Source organism: Gouania willdenowi, chromosome 5, assembly GCF_900634775.1.
Source record: "Gouania willdenowi chromosome 5, fGouWil2.1, whole genome shotgun sequence".
Taxonomy (NCBI): Eukaryota; Metazoa; Chordata; class Actinopteri; order Blenniiformes; family Gobiesocidae; genus Gouania; species Gouania willdenowi.
Genome location: NC_041048.1, coordinates 24451444 through 24472427, shown reverse-complemented (window position 1 = coordinate 24472427; position 20984 = coordinate 24451444). Strand labels below are relative to the sequence as shown.

The 20984-nt window shown below is 40.4% G+C and overlaps 1 protein-coding gene across 1 annotated transcript in view; it reads left to right on the top strand.

The window, feature by feature from the left end:
- The window catches only part of rhobtb3 (Rho related BTB domain containing 3), a 48205-nt gene that overhangs the window by 9284 nt on the left and 17937 nt on the right, over positions 1-20984 (top strand). Inside the window, exons 4-7 of the mRNA XM_028446812.1 lie at positions 11237-11394; positions 11697-11805; positions 15384-15579; positions 15713-15909. Coding sequence (XP_028302613.1) covers positions 11237-11394; positions 11697-11805; positions 15384-15579; positions 15713-15909 — 660 coding nt within the window. The remainder of the gene's footprint in view (positions 1-11236; positions 11395-11696; positions 11806-15383; positions 15580-15712; positions 15910-20984) is intronic.

Below are 20984 nucleotides of genomic sequence, written 5' to 3'. Positions count from 1 at the left end.
CGGAGGTCAACACTACATGTAGTGCAATATTTTTGACAGCTATGCATGTTTTATTATTGCAATTAGATAAAAACCTTTATTTTATTGCATAGTTGTGACAATTACCAGCCCTCCCTAAGAAAAGGTAAGATAAACTTTTTTGAAGGGAGAGTGTAACAAGATAAGGCCGCGTTACACCTAGGTGAGGGAGAAAGGAACAGGGAAGAGGGAGTCAGGGCAGGACAAAGGAAGGGGTGGGGAAGAGTTGACAATTTTGTGCTGAGACTGCAATGCAATGCTACAGTTGTGCATATTGTGTTGTGGGGTGAAAACAGTTTAGCCAATCTTGTGACGAGTGTGGAGAAATTGAAGCGAGTGATGCCACACCCGGCTGAAGTATAATGATGGTGGTCATGAACAGAGTGGAGGGGTGAGTGCTTATATCTAAAACTGAAATTTGGGATAAGGTTAAGCCCAATACGAGCTTAAAAAAATACAAGTGTTCTCCTTCACCTCCGTTTCAGTGCTTTTCTGCGACACTGACGCTGCAGGCAAAAAAAAATGACACTGGGCTCAATTTAAAAAAGCATTTTAAAATCATAAAAACACCTGGAAATCTAAAGGAAGTAACATAAATTAAAGCGGGTCGTAGGGTCCGAAGAAATGGCCGGGGTCGGTAACCCTAGGTTGCGTATCCCAATGGACAGTCATCATGTGTATCAATGATGAGGCTGTTTGAACTTTGTATATGAGAGATATATGCATTTTTTTTTATTATTATGGCGTGCCATAGTTGCTAACAGTGAACATGAACGTAAATGGCGCCAGTCGAAAACGCAAGGCATGATGGGATGTTTCAAGGCAGTCATGAATAGGCTTGGGCAAATGTCATTTGTGTGAAATTTGAAGATGAATGAAATTTGTTTATTTCCGGTGACATTATAAGCCCCTCCCACTGATCACAGCCTGTTTTTTCTTCATCAGCGACCTGCTCCCATCTTATAAGATTCATCCAACACTATTTTGAAGTCAACACCACATATCGTCTTTCCGCTAGAGCTGTTAGAGTCCGATGCCACTTAAAGTGGCGCCATCTGAGAACGCAAAGCATGATGGCTAATTTTCACATTGATTCTTGTTCAGGGCTGGACAGTCATCATGTGTATCAAATATGAGGCTGAACGTTGTATATGAGAGTTATAGCGGTTTTTCTATTATGGCGTGCTGAATGGCGCCAGTCGAGAACGCAAACTATGATGGGTAATTTTCACATCAATTCTTGTTTAGGGATGGACAGTCATCATGTGTATCAAATATGAGGCTTTTTGAACTTTGTATATGAGAGTTATAGCGGTTTTTCTAAATGGCACCAGTCGAAAAAACCCAGTATAAAGGGTAAACCAGTTAAAAATCACTCTCAGTGAATTTGATGCGAATCCATTGAAAAATAGCCAAGTCAAGAACGCAAAGCATGATGGGTAATTTTCCCATTGATTCTTGTTTAAGGCTGGACAGGCATCATGTGTATCAAATATGAGACTGTTTTGAAAGGGTAGTCCTCGGTCGGTCACCCATCAGGTCTCTGTTTTTCAGAATTTTCTCCAATGTGCGTATAGAAGGGGGGGGGGGGGGTGGACGATGCTATACATTTTATGCTCCAAAGCATCTACAGCCACCTGGAGACTTCAGCCAGTTCTGTCAGGATAATGTTTTTTAATTTTTATAGTGCTTTTAACACGATTCAACCCCACATTAGCCGATAAGTTATTACCTTTTTTAAATTATACAACACAACCATTGCTTGGGTTTTAAACTATCTCTTAGTTCAGAACAAACAGTCTGATATTATTATTATTTTTTTCAAATGTGTTTATTAGATTTTTCAAAAGGCAGAGATTTGGCATCACAGCAAAGACACAAAAAACAATTTACAATTGATGCCAAACACAATTACACAGGCCAAAGTAAAAATATACAGTACATATGTATAAGCAGAACAAGAACAGCCTGACATAATGTCTATAAAAGAAGTGTCAGTAATTTGATCCCCCTGAGCCCCTCATTTATCCACTGACTTTGTTCATTTGTCACTCATGGACTTATTCATTTTGGCTCTGAACCCTGTCATCTTGTCCAGTGTGGACTGGCCACTGGGTCTAGTGTAGTGTCCGAAGGACCACTGTCCGTGCTAGCTGCTACATACTGTAGTTAGCATTGAGGTGGAAGAGCTCCGTTGGAAGGCTGGAGACTAGCAGAGTTCCGCTGATTCAACTGGGCTTTAGTTTTCCATCCAGTGTGTTTTTTTTTAACTAAAATTAACATGCACAAAGAGTGACAGTTTAATATGGCAGTTTCACAATATTGCAGGCCCAGTAAAATGTGTGAAAATTTGGTAGAGCAAAGCCACCCTCTGATTTAGATAACTGGAGAGTCGATCTCAATACAAGCGGGCCTGCCACCACAAATAAAGTCACCGAATGTTTGATCCAACTTAGTGAAAAAAGGTTTGTTAATGAGGAGAAGAACGTGTTGAAAGAGATACAGAAATTTGGGTAACACTACCATTTTTATCAGATTGATGCAACCAGCGACTGACAAACTCAATATCTCCCCATTGGGAGATATTGAGTTTGCACCTCTCCAGTTGTGGTTGGAAATTCTTAATAAAAAGGCTTTTAAAAGAAGTGGAAATGAATATTCCTAAATATTTTAAGCCATACACGGCTATTTTAAAGGGAAAGGCTGTCAGTGAGAGGGCTCTAGCTGAAGCATTCACAGGGAGTAGTTCACTCTTTTGTATATTAAATTTATAGCCAGATTGCTGGTCAAAATGGTTTAAAATGTGAAGTATTGTGCAAAGGGAAGAGAGAGGGTCAGAAACGTATAAGAAGAGGTCGTCTGCGTATAGTGACAATTTATGTGTTAGGCCATGCCGGGAAATGCCTTCAAATTTGTTGCCACTAAGAAGCCAAATGGCTGAAGCTTCTATGGCTAAATTAAATAATAGGGGGGAGAGGGGGCTCCCTTGGTGTGTTAGGGAATGGTTGAGATAGGGTGCTGTTAGTTTGAACAGTCGCACATGGGGATGTGTAAAGGAGCCAAATCCAGGAGATAAAGTTTGGGTGGAACCCAAATTTGTCCAAAATATAAAAAAGATAATTTCATTCCACCCTTTTCGAAGGCTTTCTCCGCATCTAATGACACAATTATCTCTGGAGAGTGTGATGTGGTTGCATACAGAATATTGAAAAGCCTCCTGGTGTTAGAGTAACAGTGTCTGCCCTGAGTGAAACCTCTCTGATCTGGTGAGATGATAGTTGTCATCACCCGCTGGAGACGAGTAGCTAAAACTTTGGAAAGTATTTTAAAGTCAAAATTTAACAAAACAGATTAGTCTGTGGCTGCCGCAGCAGTTTGGGTTTGTATCTTTTTTAGGCAGTAATGATATTGAAGCCTGTGAAAAGGTGCCAGATAATTGCCCTGTGAGAAAAGAATAGTTATAAACTTTGGTTAGTATTTGGACCAGCAGGGTAGAAAACTTTATAGAATTCGGTTCCAAAACCATCGGGGCCTGGTGACTTCCCGCTCTGTATCGATTGGATTTAATCTCTAAAGGGAAGTGGGCATGAGCCATTTCTTCTGCCACTGAGGGGTGGATTCTATAAGATTTCAAATAAATGTTGGTAAACCAGTTGCTTCCCTAAATCCTTTAGTGATGCAGTTTCCTCACCTGCTGCACAGAATTAACTAAGATTGCAGCAATGATTGGTGCACTTACAGAACTGGTGCAGACCACCCTTATTTAATTGAGCGTTTTGTACGTGTTGTGTTGAACATGGAGGGTGAACATGAGTGCGCGGAGGCGAAAATTAAAAATGTGAAGCAGCAGAATGGGAGATGATAGTAGAGGAAACAAATAAAAGAATGGATGAATTTAGCAGATAGATATTCTTTATTCATCCCGCAGTGGAGAAATGTGCGTGGATGTGACTGTGAATGACGGATGGTTGCGCGCGGCTGATCGCGTGTGTGAGACAGTGATCCGCGGAGGAGAGATGGACGTCCAGCTTTTTTTCTCTCTCTCTCTCTCACACGCACGCACGCGCACACACACACACACACACACACACACACACACTGATGAAGGCCAAATCAACACTCAAATCTTGATACAAACCACATCTGAGCAACATAACACAAGACTTCCAGACATCTGACGAGTCTCAAATCTTGCTTCCCCAATTATGGGAAAAAACTAAAGATAAACAAAACCCCCTTAAGTTAAATATTATCAGTATGTCGGGCGATAACAACTGTAACAAAAAAGACCAAATAACGATTTAAGACAAGAGTATTCAGTTTTGAACATGAACATTAATTGCTATCAGAATGTAGGTATGAGGGAAAAAGAAAAAAAAGGATTTCTTACAACATTGTCACTCAACTGATTAACATGAATAACAGTAAAATATGAAAAAATAACAAAATGGATTGGACAGAAAGCCAACGTAAACAGTATTTAAAGGGGACACGTCATGCTAAATCCACTTTTTTAGCCCTTAAATGCATTTTGTTGTATATTTAGATTGTTTAGAAGTACAGAAAAGTTCAAATTACTCTCTTCAGGTGCTCCGTTGATATATTTATATTCTGTTTTGGTCATATTTTTCAATCTGTTTCGATTTTTCTATTCTCTATTACGTTTTTTGAACAGTAACGTCACAGTATTTTCAGCGTGCCAAATCAGGACATTGACTCCAGGTCCAACACTTTGAGCAATCCGCCATTTTTATTTCTCGCTTTTATTTTGTAGTCCAAGCTCCAGGATGCCGAAGTTATGAGAGGATAAGTCAAAATGTTCGGTTGTTGGATGCAGTAACCCACGCGCTTCATTACACCGTCTCCCAGCATCAGAACCTTTTCAAAGTGCCTGGTTGAGTTTTATTTTTTTTTATGGAAATGTACCCACATCTGTGGGTAAGGTCATTTTTGTGTACGTGAAGCACTTCAAGGATGACTGCTTCAGCAACCTCCGCAAGTATAAAGAAGGATTTGCCGAAAGAATTCATCTTATTGAGGGTTCAATTCCTTCTATCTTTGGAGACGACGAACAGAGCACTTCGGTAAGCTGTAAATAACGCTAAAAAGTGTGATGATAAGACATCCCTGTCATTGTTTTGTTAGCATTAGCAGTTGCACCGTCTTCATATGTTAGCGCTGTGTGCTCGTTTTAGATCCTTGATGATTTGGCCTACGTGATTTATTTAAGTCTAAAGTTTTCATTAGTCATTTCATTTTGTCGTTTTTGTCTCCGTATGTATTAAAATGCATTTTGTGACGTTAGCTTGGGCTAGCGTGAGCTCGGCGCTTGTGTTCGCTCACTTGTTAGGGTTCTGCAGGTTCATCATCTTCATTTTCATCTCGCTCCGCCGTGTCAGACTCTGGCTCGAACATGTAAAGCTGTTGTTGACATTTTGTAAATAACGTGTGAATAAACATTTTCTGTGCCGCTAAATAATCGTATCTCTTCTATCAAACTACAAAAATGACCGAACAGGGTGGAGTTGAACCAAGTGTCACCTCTGCAACCTGGAGAGGGGGCGGGGTATGAAGTGTCTCATTTGCATTTAAAGAGACCGCACCAAAACGAGTTACTCTCAGAAGCACATCAGAAAAGGGGTAGAAAAGGGGCCTGTGGAGCTATAATAATGAGGAATTCAGACCCAAGCATTGCAGTTCCGCTTTATATAGACCACAACTGTATGATTTATATGTATAAGGATTTAAATGCATGATATGTCTTCTTTAAGGCTGTAAACAGAGGCTGTAATGGCCCCTCAGTGCAAATAATCCGTGTAAAACAGGCAAAATGGCTCTCTGAAAAAAAAGCGTGTTAACTCTAATCACACGCTGCTTAAACAGAACGAGCAGCAGTGTTAGCTCAGCTAAAAAGGGCTGGCAGCTCCATTAGCGTGTTATCCGCACCAGTCCCGTTGCCAGTGTAGCAACTTAACCATTACATTCAGTAAACTAGAAAAGCACTCGGAGAACGCAGAGACACCTGCTGAGCTCGGGTCATGGTAAACTCAGGATTACCAAGACTACCTGTCAACATTGAGCCTGACTCTGAGAGAACCTATAACCAAAAGAAAAAAGAAATAAAAAAAAAAAATATATATATATATATATATATATATATATATATATATATATATATATATATATTTTTTTTTTTCTTTTGGTAGCCAGAACATCACAAAAATATAATCACCTGTTCCTTGTTCCATTTATCAATTTTCCTGTTCATAACTTTTCAAGTTATCTTGCAAACAGACAGACTTAATGTGATTCAGTGCTTTTCATGGAAGCTGTGGATATGAAGTTTTTGAATGTGCGACATACGGTGTGGGAGTTAAAGGCCAAAACGCGTTGACCTTGATTATTATTACCCCCCTCCGCGGTCGTAATGGTTAGCCAAGCAGGGAAGAGTAGAGCTGGTTTCAGGCCGAGTTTATAAAGTTCAGAAAACACCTCACGGTACTTGCTGCGTTGTTTGCTTTTCTTTGGGCCGTAATCCTTGCGGATGGCAATCGGCGATCCCTGGTAGTGCAGTTTGCCTCTCCTGGTCCTGGCCTCCCGTAAAATTTTGTCCTTCTGCTGGTAGCGGTGTAGCCGCACAATGACGGCCCTCAGCCTTTTTCTTGGCTTAGGCTTAGCAGTTAGAGCTCTGTGCGCACGGTCCAGTTCGGGTGGTGTAGGAAGGATGTCGGGTCCCAGGAAATCAGCAAGCAGTTCAGCAAAAAAGGTAGAAGGCCAGGGTCCCTCAATGGATTCTGGCAGACCAACAATTTGAACATTATTGCAGCGGCTTCATGACTCCAGGTTGGTGACTTTAGCTTGTAGCTCAGCATTGCTATCCTGCAACCTTGTGAATTGTGAATCCAGAGCCTCGAGGCGCTCAACGTGCAGAGCGGAATTTGACTCCAGCATGTTTATTTGTTGGGTTTGTTCCGTTACAGCGGCCTCAATGCGATTGAGCTTAGTTTTAAAAGTCACAAATGTCGCCCTTATTTCTGTGAGAATGGCTGCCTTATGTTCTTCTCGAAGGGAGGCTATCGAGGCCATGCTATCGTCAGCTTCACTGGATTCGGGGGGTCCGAATGCTAATTTGTGTCTTTCTTCCCTTGTCTGCTCACCTTCGATGCCATATTTGCTCTGAACACTATAGCAACGTTACCGTCCACTTCTATTACACTTTAAGTGAGGGTAGGGGTTGTTTGGAAGGTTCATTGAGAAAAGTCACAGGAGTGAGATCAAAACCGCGTCTACTCCATTCCCCTCGCTCACCAGAAGTCAGTCTGACATTATTTTAACAAGAATTGGAGCTCCACAGGGGACAGTTTTATGACGGGTTTAATTTACTTCATATAACAGACATGGAGGAATGTCTTTCCACACCCAGAAGTTCTCTGATGACACTGCCCTGGTGGGTTTTAATAATGACAGCAAGAATTCAGTCTAAAAAACAGGGATTGATACATTTGATATTTGACGACAACTCTTTAAGACTAAACGTTGGAAAAGACAAAATAAATTGTTAGCGATTTTAGAAAAAAGACAGAGGAGGTTTGCCCTGTCACCATTAAGGGTGAACAGATTTATTGATCAGTCCTTCAAGTATCTTGGTGTTCACATTGACCACAAAGTCATACTGCAGTTTGTAACCTTTTTTTTTTTGCATCATTTGGTCAAAAATCCATAATCTTCTTTGAGCATATTGTAATCCAAATTGTTCTGAGTGGACAGTGAATCTCATCTCTTTCTCCTGGCCCTGTAAATGAAGTGTATAAATTTGGATGTCAGCCAATCAGAGATCTTACTACAAACACGTAAAGTAAATGTGCATTTGCGGTTGTTCCAACAGAAGTCCCCAAAACAGCGTTAGGAACAACAGTTACACGGCAAATCAAGCAAAAAAAGACAAGAATAAAGTCACAAACACTGAGGAGGAACGGATCGCTTTTGCTTTGCGTTCTCGGAGGTCCGCCGCACACACACACCTGCTTCAGAGGGAGAGCAACAACAGACAGGGCTACATGCGTGTAAACCAGAAGCTTATTCAAGGTGAATTCATTTTACACTCTGAATACGGCTGCCGCTCAGAACGGCTGAGATTTCAACACAATAATCTCCACGAACACAAGATAACGTCCCTACAGTTGTCACTAGTTTATATTAAGAAAAAAGTCACGAAGAGCGTTCACAAAATATACCGGTAAGGGAGGTTGAGTTTCGGATTCAAAACGGAGTGGAGAGAGGATTCCAGAAACTGCAGCTTTAACTGGAAAAATAACACAGAGGCTGTTTTTAAGAAGGCTGAGTTTAGGTTGTTTTCATCATATCCTTTGATATAAGCAGGGAATGAAATGAAATGAAAAAAAACAGGATCAACAAACTCATCAAAAGGCTGGCTCACTTGAGGTCACCTATGAAAAGAGGATTGGAACTGAAAACTGTGCTGAACTTTGAAGGCCATCCTCTTCACAGCATTTTTAAGGAACGAAGAAGCTCTTTTAGTGATCGTCTGGCAGCTTTTATTTTGGCAGCTGTCCAATATTTTAATGAACATCTGTGAATTGTTGCTACATATGTTCTGTGGAAGCTCGAAGTCATGTCACTATCATTTGTATTTTTATGAACTGTTAATTTCATGTTGTGGACTGTAGGTGTGAACCGTGCGACTTAAAGGCAAATGAGTTCCTCCATTGGGGATGAATGAAGTTTCTTTAATCTAATCTAATTACTGTATTCCACAACAGCGGTAAGCAATTTGCAAACGTAGTGCATATTTTATTTTATTTCCTTAAGTTTTTGGTATTAAAATGCTTTTAATCATTGTTTTACCACTGACATGTGATTCTGCAAACTGGCACAGGTGTACTCATTGAAGTGGGACATAAGACAAAGGATTTCAGAGGAAGTACGACTATACAGTGTAGGAGCTCCGACTCCAGCTGGTGACCCCGGTCGATAAATCCCGAATTCCGATTTGCATTGAACGCAGCCTGAGGAAAGCAACTTCCTGGTGATGATACAGAATGTGGGCGGGCTTAAGAGTCCACATGTGGGGTGCAAGCCGCTGATTGACTCAAAGCTTTCATTGGGCTTGTTATTGGATGAACAGCACCTGGGTGGGCCGTGGCGTCGCGGGTGACACTAACTACTCTCAAAGATGCCTCAGTACTATGTAGCAGTTCATGTAAAAAGACTTCTGTGAATGGATTTTCCTTATTTAAGTGGAGCTGTAACGATGGCTCCTACAGCCAAGCACATACAGTGTTCTGTCTACTTCCTCATCATATTGGGTTCATATTAGAGTGCTGGTTTGAAGAAAATAAGCAGCCGCGGAGTGCTCTGCCTTATTACTGAGGAGACGCGGGTGTAGAGTAATCGTTTTCGAAACGTACTTCTCCATAAATCAAACTATTGTGTGCTTCGGGCGCATTGCTTGCGAGCTGAAGGTTCCTCAGCCAATGTCACAGTCAGACTGCTGGGATTTCAGAAGCAGCGCTGTGGGCATAAGTCAAAATTACGATGTTAAAGATTACCGACAAACGGAGCATCGTTTGGCACTTTTGTTACCAGATACCAGCATTATTTTCTTTCATAGAATGAGATGATATCAAAAACGCAAGATGTTAAAACTGGTGTAATGTGCCCTTTAAACAAGTGATAAGTGGAGGAATGCAAACAGATTTTTCCAAGGGGCTCATATACTCCCATCCTTACAATCACAGGCATGCCAATTCCAAGTCCCTGCCTGTCAGGCATCTTTACACACACAAACACAGAAAGACATGCTCTGACAAAAAAATACTCTTTCTTACCCTCTGAACACTCTTTCAGCCTGTCTGCATCGCTCTGTTTTGCCTGGAGGTTATTAATGTGATTTATTCAATGCCTCAGCAATTGGCTGCTTGTCCTGCTCATCTTGTCTTTCTATTTCTTTAGTGCAGTCTTTCTGTGGTCGGGTCTGTCTCAGGATAATCTCCTTGATGTTTTACGCACACACACACGCACACACACGCACACACACACCCCACAGTAGAGATTGTCAACATGCTGACAATTTGCAATAGAGCAATCACCCAAAGAAGTGTCCATTTACATACCTCAAACTGGTTTTATGAGGTCAAAAGCATCAGATAAAAGCATAGACTCAACCGTTTTAAGGTGTCGTTCTTGTTTCTGCTGGAAGGCATGTGGGTATTTATGGTGAAATGGCTGATAGTGAATTTAAATGAGCTCTGACCAGCACTTTTAAAGTCAGATTTCTAAGTTCCTGGTTATGAAAGGTTGAAATCCGCAGTAATGTTCCTGGTTTTCTTAGGAATATTGTTATACCTTGGAACTGAAAGCCAAGTAACTAAGTGCTTAAAGATTAACTAAACCCCTGCTTTCTGTTGATCTGCCACTAGGGCCTTGATTTTGGGCATTACTCCTGACACAGTAAGACACGCCCAGTCAGGCAGCGGACATTGCTGCGCAGTGAGTTCACAGGCACAATCACAGGCACACACAATCATGACGAGAAGCTCACACACAGCCCTACATACTTTTACTAAAATGTTAAAAGTTGGATTAGGATCAATCAACAGCACTACTTAATACCCAAATACATATGTATTCAGCAGAAAAAAGTGGGTTGGGGGTTTAGTTATTCTTTAAGTGTTGGATTGAAATACTATTTCACCGTTTCACTTTGCGGAGCGGAGCAGGGGCAGAGTGATATGCAAACACTGATTGGCTGAAATCTCCAAAATGGCTATGCCCCACTTATAACGATATATGTGGAGAAGACCCTCTTATAATCCACCTCACATTGATTACAGCACATTTAAAGCAATCTGTAGACCTAACTGCGTTTTGTGGTAATTATTTTTCTAAAACGCTACCTAGGAGCATTAAAAACAAATCAAAAAAATACATCACAAAGTTTAAGATTTAAATTAATGTGCATTTGTGTTTGTTATGACTGACTTCTTTGATTGTAATTGGCTGCTGTTGTTGAAATGCTGTTCACAGTGTAATGATTTCAAATGTTTAAGTTTAACTTTTGGCTGAATATTTGCCCCAGAATTACCACAATGTTTTCTGCTACACTCAAAATGTCTCTCACATGCTGTCATTATGTATACTATGGCACACGTCATATATTGTACAGTACTTAATCTGAGCTAAAATCTCTTCTGCTCAGACGAAGGCCCTCCTTGTACATGTCCACTGTGTGCATCAGACTGGAGCAGCTGTGTGCCTCACAGTGAAGGTCTACAGCTATCCCGGGATCTGGGGGCCACCTATCTTGAGCTGCCATCCCTTAACCATGTCTTTGTAGGTCGCTACTTTGGCAGTGTGGTAAGTGACAATGCAAATAGGTCATTAGAAGATCTATTAATTAACTAATTCAATTAGCTTCCAAGTGTATAGGTTTACACAGCCTTGTCATCTCCTGAGAAAACCAGTTTTTATCACTGGAATGGCTACAAACAGCAGTCATTATCTTCTGGTAGTCTCTGTTGCCTCACATTACCTCTGGATTGATAAAAAAATATGTCTAATCTTTCCTTTAAGATGTTTCCAGAGTTTAGAGTTCAGTATAACATCAACATTAGTTCTGCCTATGACTGAATTCATCTGTGTTTTTCTGTGTTTTTCAGCTGGAGTACTTCATGATTCAGTGTCTAAAACACAAAGCGAAGGAGAAGCCAGAGAAGAGGAGAGGAAATAAAGTGAATGCGCTCCACCCACCACACTTAGAACAACCAGGTCAGAGAAATATCTATGACACCTCTTTCACTTTCTTCAGGTCTTGGTCTGTATAGAAAGCCCTGCCACTCCCGGTCCCCCTTACAATAATTTCTTATGGTTTCAATAGTAATTGTATTTAGAAGTTAAGATCAGTTCTAGTTAATAATCATAGTTATATTTAATTAGTCATCTTTCTTGGTGTTTCTGAGTAGATTTGATTGGCTGATTAGCTTTTTTCTGAGCTTACATAGCCAATAAAAAAGCTGAGCACAACTGTTTTTGTTTCGATCGATATTTTCACTGTTAAAGTAAAAAGGAAGACAAGAAGTAAGGAAGATACATTTTGCTTCACAATCTTGAATCAATCTTCAATTGGCTCTTTTTTAGCTGTTTTTGTTTAGAAGTTCAGAGAGGTTCATGATTTGTACAAATGGTAAAATCATCATAAAATGATTAATTGCATTTGCGATATTATCGCGATATCATAAAATGCGATTTTCTAATCGGGGACGTCTCCCCCGAGAGGCAGACTCTACTCCTTGTCCATCCCAGAAAGACAGGCCATACAGCAGGAATTTTATTTAGGGAGAAGAAAGACAAATCTCTTCACTCATGCATCGATTACCGTGGACTCAACAACGTTACCATCAAAAACAGGTACCCTCATTCAATAATGACTTCTGCTTTCAAACAGTTAACGGTGACCAAATTGTTCACCAAGTCCTGGCCTGACTCATGGAGAACAAGTTCTTCATCAAGGTAGAGAAACGCGAGTTCCACCAGCTCTCCATCTCATTCTTGAGCTTCATAATCTCCAAGGGAGAGGTTCAAATGGATCCCAAAAGATCAGTGTTGTTGAAGATTTGGCCACCCCACCATTACATAAGGAGCTCCAAAAGTTAATGAGTTTTGCTAATTTTAATCGAAAGTTCATCAGCAACTATAGTATGGTGATTGCTCCTCTGCACACTCTTAGCTCCCTTCAGAAACCTTTCTCCTGGTCCTCAGATGCTGATGCGGTGTTCAAGAAACTTAAGGGACAGTTGGCCTCAACCGGACACATAAAAGCAGTTCATAGTGAAGATCGACGCCTCAGACACCGGCGTCAGGGCAGTCTTATCTCAATGCTCCACTGAAGATGGTCGCATTCACTCTTGTATCTTTCTGTCCCGCAAGCTCTCACAAGCAAAATGTAAATATGATGTTGGTAACCACGAGCTATTGCTTGTGAAGGTGGCCCTGGAAGAATAGCTGCCCTGGCTGTAGGGAGCCTCTCAGCCAAATTGGGCTGCTTCAACCCCTCCCTGTCCCCAAAAGATCCTGGTTCAACATCTCTCTGGACTTTGTTACTGGTCTGCCCCCTCCAAAGGTCACACAAGTGTTCTCACTGTGGTTGACAAGATTTTTTAAAATGACACACTTCATTCCATTACCCAATCTCCCATCACCCAAAGAAACCACTGAAATTATGTTGAACCAAGTCTTCAAACTTCATGGCTTCCCTAAGGACAAGTTCTTTGACTGTAGTCCCCAGTTTGTCTTCCGTTAGGTGTCGTCAGTGTGAGCTTTTAGGCTGAGGTGAAGCCTTGCACGTTCCTTTCTATAAGTCACAATCCACATATGGTCATTCTCCGAAAAGCAGACCGGAAATGTGTAAAAAGTAACAGCAAAATCCAAATTTAACGTTAAGATGGACATAATAATTTAAGATGTTTAGTGGACACACTATTTAGGATGTGTTCTTGCATTTAGCATCAACATGACTTTTAGTGTCATGTGCCCTTTATTATCAGAATCAGAAGTACTTTATTTATCCCAGTGGGAAATTGCTTGATAATTTTGCAAATGACAAGAAGAAACACTAAACAAAGAAATAAAAAAGTACAAAATTAAAGTAAAACACAGTTAATTAAAGGATGAAAAACAAGTGCACACATTACGGTAGAAAAACTAATAATAATAATAATACAAATGTACAAATATAATACCGATATATACAAAAATCAAAAAGCTGTCATGTTAAAGTGTTTGACACAGGCAGGAATGATTTCCTGTGGTGTTCTGTTGAGCACCATGGTGGGATCAGTCTGGTGCTGAAGCTGCTCCTGTTGCTGACCAGCACATCGTGGAGTGGGTGGGAGGCATTAACCAAGATGGACTTTACCTTGAACAGCGTCCTCTTCTCTCACCACCATCAGGGAGTCCAGTTCAATCCCCACAACGTTGCTGGCCTTGCGGATGAGTCTGTGACCTTCAGCCTGTTCCCCCAGCAAACAACAGCATAGAGGATTGCACTTGCCACCACAGACTCATAAAACACCCTGAGCATTTTTCTGCAGGTGTTGAAGGACCTCAGCCATCTCAGGAAGTAGAGGCAGCTTTGTCTCTTCTTGTAGAGGGAGTCTGTGTCCTTCCCCATTCCAGTTTATTGTCTATCATCAGTCCCAGGTATTTATACTCCTCCACAATGTCCATATTGACGCCCTGGATGGAGACGGGGCTGACTGGCCTCTTGGATTTCCTCAGGTCCACAATCAGCTCCTTAGTCTTTGTCACATTTAAAGGTTCAGCTAATTCCATGTGACAAAGCTGTCCACAGCAGAACTTCTCGAGATGAAGGGAGAGAGGACAGTCTCATGAGCAGCCTCAGTTTTGCTGACAACTTTGTCAGACACATAGTGTCGCAGACTTACATACTGTGGTCTGTCAATCAAGTAGTCCACAATCCTGGACACAACCTGCATCTCTGTCAGCTTCTCAGCCAGAAGAGCCGGACCGATGGCGTTAAAAGCACTGGAAAAGTTAAAAAATCATGACTCTCACAATGCTTGCTGGCTGTTAGGCAAACTGCAACGGGTCCAGGTGTGGTCCAACAGATGGCCGGAGCTGCTCCAGGATGAGTCTCCAGGGTTTTCATGATGTGCGAGGTCAACACCACTGGGACATGGCCTCTATGGAACAGGAACCAGGCTGAAATTTACTGGTTGTAGTCTCTTCCTCTTTCTATACCTCCCCCCTCTCACTTCACCTGTCTGTTTATGTGTGTGTTTGGAGGTCTGTATGCGTTTAATGCTCTCTTCACACAGGCTGGAAGGGTGGTTCAGTGGCCCGGTTTAAAAAGCCCAATGGGCTGTGTATAGCCTTAATTTGCCCATGCCTGATCTCATTATCTTATTAGGAACCACCATCATTATTTTAATGCACTACATATGAACCCTTAAATATTTGCACAAGCATGCTTGGTCTTGACTCAAGAGATAGTGTTGTGTTTTTCTTTTACCAATCTGAACCTTACTCACACATCCCTCATTTTATGATACATGTTTCTTGTTCTGTTCCATCAGTTATTTTTTTCTTTTCTTGTTATTAATTAAAAAGTGTATTGTACCCTTCACCTTTTGCTGCTGGGAAAATGACATGAGTCAAAGGAGAGAGAGCAAGACATTAGTAATAGAGAAGCTGGATAGCACTCCTAGTTTGTAAATTGTTCACTTTAAAGTGGTAACTTAATCCTCATCTTAATTAATGTAGTGATTTGTCATTATCTAAGCAATTTCCCTGTTTCTCTGATTGCTTTTTATTCCACTTTTATACAGCTCGTCTTCCACCAATCCGAGTGGAGGAATCCAGCTTCTCGCAGGACATGCAGTGGCTGTTGGAGCGTGGTGTACAGTTTGCTGATGTGGCTTTCTATGCTGGAGATTCGGGGAAAGAATTGGGGTGGGCACATGCAGCTGTGCTGTGTGCTGTGAGCCCCTATTTCAGACAACTTCTACTGGGGCCTAAAACCAGGTAGGAAATTAACAACTCTACTCAAAAGACAGATCATTAGGGTCTCTTACTGCCAGAACATTAAGCCTGAATCAGCTATCTTTGCAAATTGTTCCATTCTGACAAACCTTTTTATGTTTGTGGGTCTGAACAGAGAACGTCCACAATCACGGTGTGTATGCAGAGAGCGAGACGGAGGCCCCCATTCACTTCTCTCCACCTGGGATTGCAGCATTATTGATGACATGCCAAGGTCCGATGGGCACATGACAGGACGCCTCACTCGTTTGGTGGTGAAGGACCCACTCCTGTGTATGTGCTTGTGGGAGACCCTCATGTTCATTTATAGAGGTAAAATCAATTAAACAATACTTAGATTTAACTCTATTGTCATCTCTAAAGTGCATTAGCATAACACCTTAAAAACTGTTTACACAAGTTGTGTTCAGAATCAAAATAGTACATTGACAATACAATGCAAGCGAATAGAAGTAGTAAAATTACTTGAAAGTTGATGCTGGAGACATGGTGCAAGCTCCGAGAGACAGTGAGCCATGTCATTGTCTGTAATGATGGCATAACCTTACGGATATTGACTGTATTCAGCATCTTCATCTCCACTGGTGCTGCACGTGTGGATAAAGAAGGCTTCAAAAGACCCTAATGACAGTTAACGCATAAAGCCTGCATACCTGGCCTGGAGTGTTACCAGTGCTCTGTCCTGGAACCCAAAGGGTGTGTTCACACCAACGTTTGGTCTAGAGCAGATCAAACAGGCAAATTCTAGAGCAATTGTTTCTGCCAGTCTTGGAGCATTTTCAATCAAAGCCTAGAGCGATTAGGTGTGTTGAGAATGCAACTGTGCCTGGCGCGGACTAAAAACAGGAAGTATTGGAAATTAAGTGGAGGGCACGGCATTGTGGGTCAGGAGAATCAGCAATGGCGCCAAACGGGGCATTAAAACCACCAAAAGCATGCAAACTTGTTGTTGCTCCACTGTTGAATGTTGTGAAAGAACACTTTGAGAAGCTCCTTACTCTGAACAAAATCTATAGCGGGGTGCTATAGCGGTGTCGTCCAATTTCTAGCAAAGATATCAATGAATTAATGAAAAAACTTCAGCCGTCGATGAGTGCCTGGGGACAGTGCCAGTGGAATGGCAAACCGGGGGGGCACTTGTGGGGCATTAGATGGCTCTTTGCTAAGGGCTGTTTTACAGACAATGCTTTCTAGCCTTGGTCAAGAAGTGTACTGGGTATGTCCAGCTGGGAAGAGACCTTTGTGGCCAATTCAGGACATGCTGGGGAAATTATAGCTCTTGGTTGGTCTTGGAATGGCTTGGGATCCACAAAGGGAAGCTGTTTCAAGTGGTTGGGAGATGGCTGTCTGGGCTTCTCTGCTAATGATGGTGCCACCACGACCTGAATCTAGATAAGCGGAAGGCAACAGAACGGCAACTGTTTAAGTCTAAATTTGGAATCGAACTGCATACAAACATCAGTTGAATACAAATGTTTAGTTTTTTAATTGATGTTTCCTCACTGGTAAAAATCAAAAAATATATATCGAGATTCAAGATATATCAAGTTTTCTATTTTGGTGATATAAAAAATTACAATATTGCCTATATCGATATATATATAGTTTTATATCTTGTTTTAAAATACTTGTTTTAGGAGTCGCTGCTTTCACTACTTCTTAGAACAGCATAAGAAGCACATTTAGATGAAATGCTGAGTGCGTTCTTACCCAGACCTTCCCCTAAACAAGCCACACTAGAACTCATTCCCACGTTCTGTCCCTTAGTTTAGCTTACTTTTTTTTTGTTTATTTCGAACATGTAAAAATAAAAATATAAAAAAGAAAGAAGAAAGCAAACGCAAAAAAAAGTAGGATGGACAAAAAATGCAAAACAAGCTCTCAAATACCATCCTTACAAATTATAATGTACACGTCTGAAAAGGAGTGGGAAGAAGTATAAACATTTGATCCAACTCCTTCTCCATCAATTCATACATTTTCCATTAATCTAAGTTTCCAACAAATGCATGTTTTCATATGAAATATAAATTTTACAATATGGCTGTATATTATTCCTACATACATACAGTATATACAAGAAACAATTAATACTAGAACGCTTTCCCTAAAAAAATTCAAGTGAGGATGCAGTTGCTGGCCGTTGCATTAGATTAGCATTAGCATTAGCCTAGTGTTAACAATAGCGTTAGCATTAGTATTAGCCTAGTGTTAGTATTAGCCTAACATTAGCATTAGCCTAGCATTAGCTTAGCATTAGCATTGGCTTAGCATTAACCTAGGATTAGCGTAGCGTTAGCATTAGCCTTGGCAATGTCAGATTTGTTGAAATTATTTCATTAAATTGTCCACAGGGAGCTTTGCAAAACAGCTCAATGTTGATAGGTTTCATGGTAATGCTGCGTAGAAGCTTTGCAGAAGAGCTCAATGTTGACAGGTAGTTATGATAACGTGCAGGCGTGTACAATTCTACAATTTGGAGGGGAAAATGAAAGGTTAAAAAGGTAAATAGTTTAAAAACTTGAAAAATTAGAACGAAGCGAATACATAGCGGTGTCCAGAAAATATTTGAACAGTTTGAGACCAAACTTGTTGGAATCTGTCGCAAAATACGGTTTCTCATCCTTATACCTTGTGAAAATCATATTTTATAACCCTTTTTTAACCGTTTTATGTCTGGACATTGCTTAAGTCCCATACTCAGACTGTTCTACTGTTTCACTCCACTTATTGACATACAAAAGCTTTTTGTGGTTGTCCGTACACGTTTTGAAGTTAAGTTTACCCCTTAAATTGTATCCCCCTTCTCGGTCATAGAGCAATGTATAAATGTTTTGAGGTAGCATATTGTTTTTTACTTTGTACATTATTTGTGCTGTTTTGAATTCTATAAAATCTGCTCACTTTAATAGAATTGACTGTATGAATAATGAGTGTGTGTGATCCCTATATCCGACATTGTGAATTATCCTTATAGCTCTTTTTTGAAGTGTTAAAAGTGGATGTAGTGAACTCTTGTATGTGAGGCCCCAAACCTCTGCACAGTAACTTTAATATGGGAAAACCAGTGAACAGTACAAAATGTGGAGTGAGTGATGATCCAGAACCTGCTTTGCTTTGAATAGTACTGAAATGCTCCGAGATTGTTTGGCTAATATGTGTTGTATGTGTGATTTCCAATTTATTTTTTCATATATCAAAACACCAAGAAATGCATTATCATGAACTCTTTCAATGTTAACCCCATTTATTTGTATTTGAACCTTAGTATTAGTTTTACAGTTACCAAATAACAGGAGTAAAAGACTAAACCCAGAATTGTCTTTCTGGTCAGATTTAATTTGATATATAATTATCGAGAGTTATATGGTATATCGCTATTTTGAGAAAAAATATTGTGATATGAGTTTTGGTCCATATCACCCAGCCCTACTACAACTGCAAACCTAAAGCAATTTCTTACACCGTAAAATTCCTGGATGTGACATAATCAGTGATGAGTGCAGCTAATCAGAAGTGAGTACTGCTAAATTATGTCTATCGTAAAATTCAGACCAGGCTGACTCACACATCTATAGTGTCCCTTATCCTCTGAGCAAAACCATCTGATCCACGAGGATCAAACAGACATTCGGGAAGCAGGTTTACAAACTCACACTGCCAAATATCAAAGAGAAAATAAAGCTGTTTACATGCTCCCTGATCCACCAATTTTAATGACAATTTATTAGAAATAGCTGTTTTCTTCTGTGTCACCAAAGCCGTCTGTAAAGACCTAAAGATTTATTTTTCATTTTGCAGCTCTGAGGGAGAGTATGAGTATAGCAGAGCTCCTCTGGCATTCACAAGATGGAAGATCCAGACCCAAAAAGCTGCCTTTCTTACTCTGATACTAGTCCTATTATGTTGAGGTCAGTCTAACTGAAAGTAATTTGTTGTATTCATTCATTGAATTTTAAAACAATAAACGATTGGTTGTCTTGTTATTCTGTAACCCGAGAATTAATTTCCTTTTTTAAGATCAAATAGCATTTTGATGATAAAAGATCATCCAAACAACCTAATCAGAAACGTCTAACCTGGGTTTTTGAAGACGACTATCTTGCAGGCTTTTTGATGTCTCTAACCCGTCTGAATCAGATGAAGGTGTCATCAATCAGCTCTGTCGTAAGCTTAGTGAGTCGCCTTTCCATGCCACCGTTAAGGCAGAGACTTCTAAAAACTGCAGGCTTATGACCAATAAAGGCTAAGTTTGGACATCCCTGATCTAAACTGGTTTTATAATCACTTTGCCACATTACAGTGAATGTATCAATTTAAGAATTACTCAGATAACAGATAACTGAGTCAGTCCAGTTTGTTGGAGGTGTTCTACAAGTCTGTAGTGGCCAGCACGCTGTTGTGTGCTGGGGTAGCAGCACTGGAGCCAGTTCTATTATTGACTGCAAACCAGACACCCTGGAAACTGTTGTGAAGAGGAGGACTCTGAAAAAAACTGTTATCCGTCATGGATTATTCTAACCATACTCTACCACAGGGTTTTTCAACCACTGTGCCACGGCACACTTGTGTGCCATGAGAGATCGTCAGGTGTGCCGTAGGAAATTATTCAAATTTTAAAAATTAAAGAGAAAGGCACACAAATGTTTCTCAGTTCTCATTGTTCATGTTAATAAACTAGATTTGCTTCATTCTTGAACAACAAATCCCTCAATAACAGCCTCTGGATCAAATCTGACACTCACATTTAACAATAAAGAACAAAATTTAATTATAGACATTTATTATTTATAATAATAATAATAATAATTTATAGATATATGAATATGGGTGGGGATAAACTGCAAAGTCCTATCTATTAAATACTGTTCATTTGCACCGTCCTTATGTGTTTTTGTTTCGGGTGAGGGCCGAACTTGTATATTTATTGTATTTATTCTAATATTTGTTTCTATTTCTTTCCATTTCTTTGTTGTGCTGCTCCTGTAATGAAAACCTTTTGGGATAAATACCATTTCTGTCTGTCTGTCTGTCTGTGGAGGATTCAGGCTCCAAACAATGCTGTAATGAAAATGTTCTTCTGCAGTGTGGCGCTTGCTGCATGTTAGATTACGGTCGCTGGACATGCTGGTTCTCTTTCCATATGGCAGAAAGCTGTGTTAACATCTGATTCTTGGTAGCCTGTTAACACATTAGTAAGGAGCTTGGATGGTGTGACCTACAAACACATAAACACTGAAAGGAGATACAGAAAGCCTGTGATGGGTAAGCGCAGAGGGTAAGAACATTATAGGGTTATAGTGATTTCTCTGAGTGCATGAATAAGAATCAAAAAGACAGAAGATGGGAGTGCAGTGTGTTTTCATGTTTAAAAATAAAACTTTGCT